An 11482-nucleotide genomic window follows, 5' to 3' on the forward strand; every position below is an offset into this window, starting at 1 on the left:
TACATCATGGTCATGGAAGGTTCAAAGGCATTATACATTAATACTAATTTTAGATTTCCCACTTAGAAGATATGTCATAGTTAAGCTTCGATACCCATGATGTTTGTAAATGGTAATCGAATAATGGCATACGGACTTGTGTTTCATATTCTTAAGGCTAGCTAATGGTACAGGCTGTTCTTTAGTTAGGGCGGCGGCAAATTAATAAGGAAATCATTGGAGGAAAAAAAGCTTGGATATATATATATATATATATATATAGAAATTTTGTCCAATTTTTCTACTCCTGTGCCACCTCAATTCTTTTCATCTGTCAGTGTGTGAAGAAAGTTGCAATGACCATGGTTTAATGCTAGCTAGGGATCACTCGGGTGGTAGCTTGGCATCACCAAGAATGTGGAGTCATCGTGTAATTAATGTCACTTTTGGCTCTAATAAGATCGCATTCGTTGATTGTGGTTGTTCGTATTGTCATCAACATCGTGTGGTTCATTTACTCCTATATATTGGTTCTATTAGTATATTTGCCTCAATTATCAAACCTCATTGGGGGTGATGGTGAAATGATGGAGTGATTGCTTACAATGTAAAAAGGTCCATCAATTCTAATGGACTTACTACGTAGTAAAGGGTTTCCATTCCTTCTACACATCTGAAATTCAAAGTGGGAAAGCTCTGCAATTTAGAAAAAAAGAGGCATGTGCTCTAATGATGCCATAATAAGATAACTTCTGATCTAGAATTTTGAAATGACAAATCTTTCGGTGTATATTGAAGCTAAAACAGAATTCTCATTGCAGGAATGTGTTCAGAACTGGTTTGAAATTTTCAACTTATTCTTAAAACCAAATACATTTTCCATTTCTGAGTTTGGAGTCTCCAATTCTGACATCCTAACCAATATGGAGTCCTTTTAGCTGATTGAAGTTTATATATTTTCATACCCTTTAAATGTGGCTGGAATGAATCAATGTTTTTGTAGGTTGATATATAAAGCACTTCCCAATGCTATAACGTTGGTTGAAGTTCTCTTGAAGCATATTATGTTCCGTTGTTTTATTTTGGTGGGCATGTATTATACCTCACATCTCTGCGGCTTTCTGCAGGTTGAATGTAGAGAAAACTTTAATGGACTGATTTTGGCGGAATACCAAAACCATTGATGGAAAACTTTATTTATAAACATAAGAAATTACAAAGGAAGAAACCTATTTGAACTATACATGAGGTGTTCTAAGTAATTACAAATGACTTTAATTACAAGCTGGAAACTAGAGATTGAATACATAATGCTATCTAACATTAATAACTTGAAGATTTTCTACTTCAATCTTAGAATAAGAAGTTGGTTTGAATCCAACTTCTCTTTCTTTGCACTTTATCTTGGATAAGTGTTCTACAGCTTCACTCCTCCTCGTATTGATCTGTAGTAGTAGAATTCTTCTCAGCTTCATCTTCATCAATTGTAGCAGCATCTTTATCAATTGCAGCAGCAGCCTTGTTCTTCACGGCTGCCACTTCACTAGGAGCAGGAGCTTCAGCTACTGCAGTACTAGGACTCCTCACAGCTGCCACTTCACTAGGAGCATGAGCTTCAGTTGCAGTATGGTTAACAAAATGCAAAAATTTATATGTGCAGAGTAATGTCTTTATTGTTGTTGTCATATTCCTGTAGTTGTTGAATTTGTAGATTTTTAGAATACCTTAATTTGAGTAAATACCCAGCTAGATTAGAAAAAGAAAAAGAAAAAAAAAAAAAAAAATACACAGCTAGCTGGTGAAGTGGACAAATCAAGATATAGTAGCATCAACACAGCCCTCGAAAAGCAGTTAACCAATAACAAAATTAATTAGCATTAAGTTAAGGTAAGGTAAGGAGTCCTCACTCAAAAACAACTGGATTCCAAGTTGCAATCACCATCATCATCATCATCATCGTCGTCGTCACAACGGCTCTTAGATGGTTGAATCCTTTCAATCTTATTGCATTCATCCTCTTCGATTAAACATTCTGAATTTTCACTTTCTTCATCGAGTTCATCATCTTCAATTGAACATTCTAAAATTTCACTTTCTTCATCGAGTTCATCCTCTTTGATTGAACCCACTGAATTTTCACTTTCTTCATAGGATTCATCCTCTGCAGATGAATTTCCCAAGAAATAATCACTTCCTTCATTTGAGCTGCTTCAAAATCATAAGTAAATCTTAAGTGGTGGAAAAGTAATGGAAGAAATTTTAGTTCCTTCGTAGAAAAAATATTACCACAGGCAAGGCACCATACCTAGAGCAATCATTTATAATTGTAAGGGTCATATCCAAAGTTTTCCAAGTTAACAATAATTCTCTCTTTTGTGTCTATAAATAAAAGAACAATTGATTAATTACATGTTTTAGAGTTAACTCAAATAACAGTACAAACTTAATTAAATGCCAGGTCGCTTTTGTGTATGTAAATAATAGTAATCCAAGTTAACTCAGTGACCTAAAATGCAGAGTACCAACTTAGGGAAAATCAGAATGTGAGAGAACAACTGATTTTTCATCTTGATCAGGTTGCATGTCAAATACAGAAAAAGAAACTACTTGATAATATTTTCTTCTCACTAAAGATGAGAGAATCTTGAAACAAGAAGGGCAAGTTTGACCACATGAGAAATCTCACACTAAGCAAGATTTCAGATATCCCCCAAGATTCTTATCAATCTCCAAAACATATCTATATGCGTACACATGCACAAATATATTTACGCATGTATATGCCTTGAAATTCCACTAGACATGAATATGACCCACTCTGCACATGCCTACATAAGGCAACAAAGTGGGATAAGAATTACTCAGAAAGAATTCTTATCAATCTCCAAAATGTATCCCTTTTTTTTTTTAATTTTTTTTTTAATTTTATTTTTTTTATTTTAATGTCAACAGGTTTGGTAAGAGGATAAGAATCACTCAGAAAGAATTGTTCTCCTCAGTATAAGAGTTCGTAAGACAGCTCACCCATGATAATGTAAAATGACATTTGTTGAGTGAAACAGCCACTCAATGGTCCACGAGACAGATTTCTTCCTGAAATGATCAAAACTAGGAATTGTACAATCTAATAAAAAAACACCAACCAGCACAATACTAGAATCTCAATTCATCTCCATTACCATTATGCAAAAAATACATAAGCATAATCACAAACATGCATATAAGTAAATTAGACATTGCATATGTGACCTATTTATAAGTGCAGACCACTGTCTTTTTTTGTTATCATATTCCTGTCGATGTTGAATTTATATATTTTTAGAAACTTCTTGTAGTTAACTTCTTGATAATGCATACATCCTAAACCTGATGTTGACAAAACCCACCCTCTACATTTCCAAAAGAAAACCCCCCACTCATTTCTTCACTTAACTTCACTATATCTATATATGGGCAAATACTTGCAAAGTGGTTGGATCTTTTTGCAACGCTTTCAAAGTGAAATTAAGGAAAACAATTCTCATTTTGGCCGGAGATCCTTCTATTAACTGTTAAGTAGCACACAAAGTAAAAACTTTAATTATTTCGAGACAAACTTAAGCCAAAGTCAATTTTTGGAATATTTTGAATTTCTGAGTGTCAAGTTTGAAATATAAGGTCTAGGAATACTTATCCACACCAAACGAAGGCCTGACAAGTTTCCCATGACCATTAAATTATGGATGTATGCAAATATGATTTGAGTTGATGACAATCAAATACAATAAAACCAAATCCCATAATAATAAGAATATGATAGACCGAACCCATCTAACGCTGTGATTAGTTCTGTGTTTGCCACTCTACAGGCATGTGGTATCCATGGAGAGCAGGAGTTCCTTCTAAATGTGAATTGGCTATGCTGCTGGAAGAGTAGAAGGGGTGTGAGGTTGGATTAAGAGACTCTAAATATGTCCCAGAGATTCCCATATGGAATGCCATCTCAATTTAGGAAAAACCTGATCCATAAGAAAGTGGACAAATCAATATATCATTAGATAATTAAGTGGACAGGTAAGACCTAAAAGCTACAAACAGCCCTCTAAACTCACAGTACCAAGCAGTTAACCAAAAAGAGAATTAACAAGCATTAAAAGATCCTTACTGAAAAATAACTCCTCATTTGTTGTGGGTTACAACTAGATTCGAAGTTGCTAGCATCATCATTAGTGACCGCGCTGCTCTGATGGTTGAATACCATCTGATATCCTTTCAATTGTTTTGCATTCATCCTCTTTGATTGAACCCACGGAATTTGCTTGTAGAATAAGACGGGGGAAGTGAGGTGGGAACTCAAGCTAGTGGCTCTCTCTCAAATATTTGTCATTTGCACCCTAAACACCGTTTCCAAGCCAGAAAAACATGATCCATGATTAAGTGGACAAATCAATATATACAACAAAATTAACAAGCATTAAGGTAAGGTAAGGTAAGGAATCCTTACTAAAAGACAACTCGATTCCAAGTTGTAATCACCATCATCGTCACATCGGGTTTTAGATGGTTGAATCCTTTCAATCTTATTGCGTTCATCCTCTCAGGTTAAACATTCTGAAATTTCACTTTCTTCATCGACTTCATCCTCTTTGATTGAACACATGAATTTTCACTTTCTTCATCATCTTCAATTGAACCCACTGAATTTTAAATTTCTTCATCGGATTTGTCCTGTGCGGATGAACTTCCTAAGAAATAAGTTCTTCATCCATTGGATTCATCAATAGAGAAACAAAAATCCACGTGGGTCACATTTGGATGATCTTTCGCATGCTTGTGTATAATATGAACTCCGACACTTCTGACGAACATCCGTGAAATTAGAGACAACTCAACTTGCAAACTGTCTCCCTTTAGCTCATAATATTCTAGGTCGAAGTAGTCATGCCATACATTTTTTGTTTCCACAAACTTGAATTTTCCCGGTCTACCAATTAAGTCTATACCTTTATGCCTCATCGTAAACTGAAACACATCTATAGTATTATCATGGAAGCCCTCACGAATGGGTTGAAGAAGAGCACAAAAAACAACTCCTTGGATCTTATCCAAAGGCCCTTTAATATCTATTATACATGATTGACTACCATATGAATAGTCCCTACGATGGCAGAGAGAGTCTGGTATCCTATTTCCAGGAAATACAATTCCACTGGCAAAAGAGTCCTTATAATGTACCTATTAAACGAATGTTAAGAATTTTCACAAGTACGACCCATAAACCAAGACACATACAAATACATACATAAGAGAGAGAGACATACCTTATTCAAAAAAAAATCTTCCACCTGATTCCCTATTTTTTTAGTCATTTTAGCGCACTCACTCAATTCAATCCACTTTAACGTTGGCAACTGACATGTATTGAATTGATTTTCTTTTGATATTTGTGGAAAACTTTCCAATGAAACACATCCACCGGCACTTACTTCTTTTATATTTGCTGGAAGTTCTAGAATTTCTTGAAGTTGCTTGCATCCAAACAAATGAAGCTTCCTCAATCTAACAAATCTTTTGATCCATGCAGGCAGACTAACACTTTCAGTCCATGATAAATCTGCCGCCTCTAAAGTGGTAGGGAAAAGTGTCTCAGAGAAACATATTTTATCCACAATCAATCTTGTTAGTGCCGAAAACCCACCCGAGGAACAACCAACATTGGAAATGCTTGAATTCACTGGAGGAGGCGATAAGAATAATTCTCTTCTTTCCTCTGTGGACACAATTGGGAGAATGGATTGTCCTTCATCCCTCACATTTGTTGAAAGTTTTGGACACTCTTTGACAAAAAGATAGTTGAGATGCTGTAACTGAAGAATGCTACTTGGAAGATGAGTAAGGTTAGAGCATACGAAAAATGACATAAAGGTAAGCTTATCAAGGGATCCGACTAAGTCATGAATCTTAACTAAACTTTTGCACCGAGAAACACGTAATACTTTTAAATTTGGAATTCTTGAAATATCAGGAATTTCAGTTAGGTTTTTAAGTTGAATGAGTCCCATAATACTCAGGTTTGGAAAATTCTGCAAAGGAAAAAAAAAAAGGGAGAATGAAATAAGGGTCAAAGAAGTTTACAACATAATTCTAAAGAAAAAACATTAAAAATAACAATCATACCTTAAATTCTTCCTTGAGTCCTTTGAAGGGGCCATTGCGTATTCTTAGAATACTGAGTTTCCGTCCATGAAAATTGGATGGTAGAAATTGTAAAGGACATTTATCCCAATCAAACACTCTTAACTCATTAGGAAGATAAGTAGGCATTTTAGAAAAGTCTGCATTACGACATATAAAATATCTGAGCCTTTTCATCTTCTCAAAGGTTTTGGAACTCCACCGTATCAGGTCTCGTTTGGGCAATTCCACTAATATGCCTTCAATTTTGTTTGTTCCCTAGTAAGATAATGCATAAATGTGGCAAAAAAATCAAAACATGAAGTTCTCCCTACTTTATCACTTGCTAGAATTATAATTTTATTCTTATATATATGACTTGATAGAATTATAATTTTATTCTTATATATACACATTATTTTATGAAAATGAAGCAAACTTATATTCTATCAATCTGGCTGCCAGGCTCACTATGTGGCCCTTTTTTTGTTTTTTTAATAGATAATTTGTTTTTATTATTAGAATGTCTCGAAGTAAGTGATCACATTCAAGATGTCAAAATTGTTTTTTTTTTTTTTTTTCTTTTTCTCATATTTACTTATTATTCTTACTTATTTATAAAATAAAAAGTACAATACTCATAAAAATTATATCTATCTTTGAAAAAGCGTAAAAGCCAATTTCCTTTATGATTTATTTATTCTTTTGGATTAAAGGCATTCTACCTACATCCAAATACATGTTTGGGGAATAGTGATTTAGTGAACACCGACGTGCATGAGCAGTGTGCACGCCGGTATTCATTTATTATTATTATTATTATTTTACTGTTTAAATATTATTTTAATAATATTTTATAATAAATGAACACCAGCGTGCACACTGTTCATGCATGCTGGTGTTTACTAAATCACTACTCCATGTTAGGGTGATGTTTTATGTTTAATTATTTTTTGAGTTTATGTTTGGGTGTATTTTACACCCAACTCTAATTTTTTTAACCCAGCCCAAATTTTTCAACCCAATTCAAATCTTTTTAACTTAACTCGAAAAAAAAATAAAAAATAAAAAAAAAGCAATAAAAAAATTAATAAAAAAAAAACCCAAGGTTCCATTCCACCCCCTAATCACCCTCAACTGACATCTCTTTTACACTAAGACATCCAAAATATTAAGAAATAATATTTGATTCCCTCAAACTACAACTTCAATTCGTTATTACACTTTTTGTTAGCCTATGGTGTTAAATGGATGAAAAATCTCAAGCATGTTGTGCAAGTGCCGGTTCTTTACTTGAACTACCCAAATTATCAATAAAATATATGAAAATCTAAAGAGGAAAAAAACAAGGAAAAAAAAAAAAAAACGAAAAGAAGGCAGAGAGGGTATTTCCAAATGCATGTTTAATTAGTTTTTATTTTTTTAATAATTATAATGGGGGCAACTATGGTATTTCAAAAGTAAAAATGGGGTTGTTGCGGGAAGAAAGGCATAAAAATGGTCATGCTCGTACGAGACACTTGACCACTTTTTCTTTTTCTTTTTATTTTTTATTTTTTTTTATTATTTTTTATTTTTTATCAATTTTAACATTTGACGCTGATTGAATTGTTTTTTTGACAAGCATGGTAGTTTAGTGGCATAAATGAAAATGTGGTGATGCTTAAGGGCCAAAAGTGTATTTTCTCCTTGTTTTTATATTGGGATGTCCCAAATTAAGTGACCATACTCAAAAAGTCAAAAAATAATTATAATAATAATTAATTAATATTTACCTATTACTCTTATATCTTTACAGAAGAAAAGACATGATGCCCATGAAAATAATGTATATATCTTAAATAGGGTAAAAGGCAATTGCCAAGGATGACTTATTTTCTGTTCTTAATTAATGGCATTCTACTTACAACCAAAATTCTTATTTTGAGACAAATGGAAATGGTGTGTGCGCGCATGTGTTGTGTGTGTATTCATGGAATCATGTGCATGTTATGTGTGTATTTCTCCACAAATATAAAATTAAAATAAGTTTTTGATGTTAATCTTACCATATCTTTTTCTAGTACATCACGAACGTCTTCATAAAACCACAATCTACTGCGTTTGCCTGGTCTTTTGGGCGATTCTTGACGAACAATTTCTTTACCCATATCTTGCACTAAGTCATGCATGGCCAATTTAACCTCATGATCAATAGTTATGAGAGACTTCTCCACAAGTATTGCAATACCAATAACTGGATTGAAACCACAACTGTCTAGTATCTTAGTAACATATTTTTCATTTTGCCCCTTGAAGAAGCATGCAATGTCAAGGAAAATATTCTTCTCACTTTCCTCCAATCCATCATAACTTAGTTGAAGTTTTTCTAGAATATTTTTCTCTGGAAATCTTTTGTACTTTTTCAATGCACTTTTCCAATAGTGTATATCTCTACCATATAGATTTGAACCTAGCACTGTTAAAGCTAGTGGGAGGCCCCCAGCATAACGTAGTGCATCTTCTATAAGGTCCACAAAATAATCATGAGGTTTGTCACTTTTGAAAGCATGTATACTAAAGAGCTGAAAAGCTTCATTGTGATCCATTTCATTCATCTTGTATGTGAAATCAACGTTATGCTTAATTAGCAAGTGTTCATCTCTTGTTGTTATAATGATTCTACTTCCTAAACCAAACCATTTGGGTTCTCCAGATAATGCTTTCAATTGGACCAACTCATCCACATCATCAAGAACTAAAAGAACCTTTTTACAACAAAGCCTTTCCTTTATGACGTTGATTCCTCGATCAACATTACCAACCTTCAAACTTGAGTTGCCTAGGATCTCAGAAAGTAGTGTCTCTTGCAATTGGACTAAACCGCACTCTTTCATTGAAGTTTCTCTAACATTTGCAAGAAAACAACTATCTTTAAACTGGTAAGCAAACGAGTTATAAATCGCTTTGGCAATAGTTGTCTTACCAATTCCACCAGCTCCGAAGATTCCTATTACTCGTATGTCACTCATCCCAATATGTAAAAGCCCATTGATGTCTTGTATGTGAGACTCTATTCCAACCAGATATTTGGGAACACTTTGGTATGTGCGATTTACTATTCTTGAAACCACTTGAACAATTTCGTTGATGAATTTAAATTCATTCCTACCACTGCAAAAGGTTTTAAAAAAAAAAAAACATTTAAATGAGTTACACCTTCCACATGAAAAAACATAGGAACATGATCTACTGACAAATTTTTTTTCTTCTCTTGCAACAAGTGATAATGATAGGAGACAAGATAGGAAATAATCCTTCCTTCTCGATCTATACCTCAATCCTCCTTGGATTGACCCCAATTCCTCCCTTAATTACATACTCTGAAATGTAATTGTATTCTTCAAATTCTTTTTCATCAGATCGGATTATATAGTTCTCAAATGTTTAATCTCTTAGTAAATTGCATTTTTTTTCATCGTGCCCCACTAAACTTTAGAATAAAGCAAACACTAAAAGTTAAATACTAGATGCATGCAAACACTACCATTAAAATTGGTATTGAAATCTTATATTGTGAAGTAAATTATATCAGATTATATAAAATGACCTTATGTTGTATAAGGATGGTGCAGGACACCAGAGAGCCGTCCTATCCTTTATCTATTTCAATTTTTTGAGGACGCATCCTAAAATATTCTTACATTAAAATAGTGTTTTTAATTGACTGAATTTATATAGTTGCCCAAATTAATGAGACAAATTAAATAAAAACAAAACAGATATATATATATATATATATATATATATATGAATGAAAATTAGAGGTCTAGAATAAAGGAGCTTGCGTGGTCGAAAATACCCTTTCTCTAAATGCCACCCGGACAAATTGGCCACTTTATTCAAGGCTGCCTTCCAGCTCTGCACAGTTTCCTCCATGAAGCTGTCTTGGTGTTGAGCCAATGCTTCTCCAAAATTCATCTTCTGATGCCGTACGTCGGATGGATCTATTTTATAAAACACTGGTAAAACAATTTGTTGGTTTGATTCCCTGCATCGGAGGATCTCGATCAGCTCACTCAAGCACCATGTAGATGATGCATAGTTTTCAGAGAGTACAACTATTGAAGTCCTTGAATCTTTAATGGCTTTGAGAATTTCCGGTGAAATTTCCCCTTCTTCTCTAAGTTTGTCATACATGTAGGTATAGATTCCATTTTCACATAGAGCTTTGAACAGACAAGCAGTAAAATTGAGGTGGGTATCTTCACTTCTAAAGCTCAAGAATACATCGTAAGGCCATCGACGGCCGAAAGAAGAAGAGGATGCTTGAAAGGCCATGGAAGAAGCTCGATCTTGGCGTATGAAAGCCTGATTATTATTTAGGTAGCGACTCTTTTCAGGGTTGTTTGGTACGGCAGTTGGGTCTCTAGTTAATGTTCATCCCAATTTTCCAAAAGGATCAACATTTAAAACATTCTTACAAACCCAAAAATCAACATTTACCATTATAATATGTGAAAGTGGGGTAATATTTGTATAATAAACAACATAGATTTCTAGCGAATTAGTTTTGCTTTAAAACAATAAAAATTAAAAATTAAAAAGCAGTTTGATGATTTTTTTAATAAAAAAAAAATGGCAGGGTGGCCATGCGACTTTTTGAAAAAATTTGAAACTTTTTCTTATATTTAAATTTAATGGGGTCTTTTTTAAAATGTTATATTGGGCCCGTTTTGTGGAAATAATGCTAGGATGATTGATTGAGGGTGAGGATGATTGTTTTAATTTTTTAAACTCATGTAAAGCTTATTAGTGACCTAGAAACTACTAGAGCCTCTACTGGGGAAGCTTAATCTAAAATTTTATAATATTCTAGAGTAATATAATTAAGTGCCTTGATTCACGCCGTAGCACGTTCACGGGTGTTTCCCACTTTCTCCTTTTACTTTTTTATTTTCTCTTGCTCTACCGTCAACCTTACCCCCACCTAGGGCTGTTAAGTGAGCGAAGCGTCTCGCGAGCAAGCTCGGGCTCGGCTCGTATAAGTTCGGCTCGAATATTAAATGAAGCACTTCATGAACACAAATCCTAACTCGAATATTAATTGAAGCAAGCTCGGCTTGACTTGGCTAGGCTCGTGAGCAAGCTCGTATGTATATATATATATATATATATATATATAAACTAAGTAATACATAATTAATTATAAATCTCATAATTATTAAAATCTTAAAATTGCATTGATATTTAAGCGTTAGAGAATGAAAAATTCTAAACCCTTCGTGATCAAAGAGAGAGAGAGAGAGAGAGCAATCATTAAAAAGACCTCGATTCAATTAGAGCAGACCCAAACGAAAGGAAAAAGAAT

General features: G+C 33.8%; 1 protein-coding gene and 1 pseudogene across 1 annotated transcript; both read right to left on the reverse strand.

Moving 5' to 3' along the window:
* Positions 1 to 4719: 4719 nt before the first annotated feature.
* Positions 4720 to 6282, reverse strand: LOC132162889 (disease resistance protein RML1A-like). The gene is made up of 3 exons (XM_059573109.2): positions 6136 to 6282; positions 5280 to 6041; positions 4720 to 5193 (listed from the first exon to the last, which is right to left on the reverse strand). Exons 1-3 carry the CDS (start codon positions 6280 to 6282, stop codon positions 4720 to 4722), a joined length of 1383 nt encoding a protein of 460 aa, XP_059429092.2.
* A 1909-nt stretch (positions 6283 to 8191) lies between these two features.
* Positions 8192 to 10465, reverse strand: LOC148584097 (disease resistance protein Roq1-like; annotated as a pseudogene).
* Positions 10466 to 11482: the final 1017 nt, after the last annotated feature.

This window comes from Corylus avellana, chromosome 8 (genome assembly GCF_965113065.1).
Source record: "Corylus avellana chromosome 8, dhCorAvel1.hap1.2, whole genome shotgun sequence".
NCBI classification, from domain to species: domain Eukaryota; kingdom Viridiplantae; phylum Streptophyta; class Magnoliopsida; order Fagales; family Betulaceae; genus Corylus; species Corylus avellana.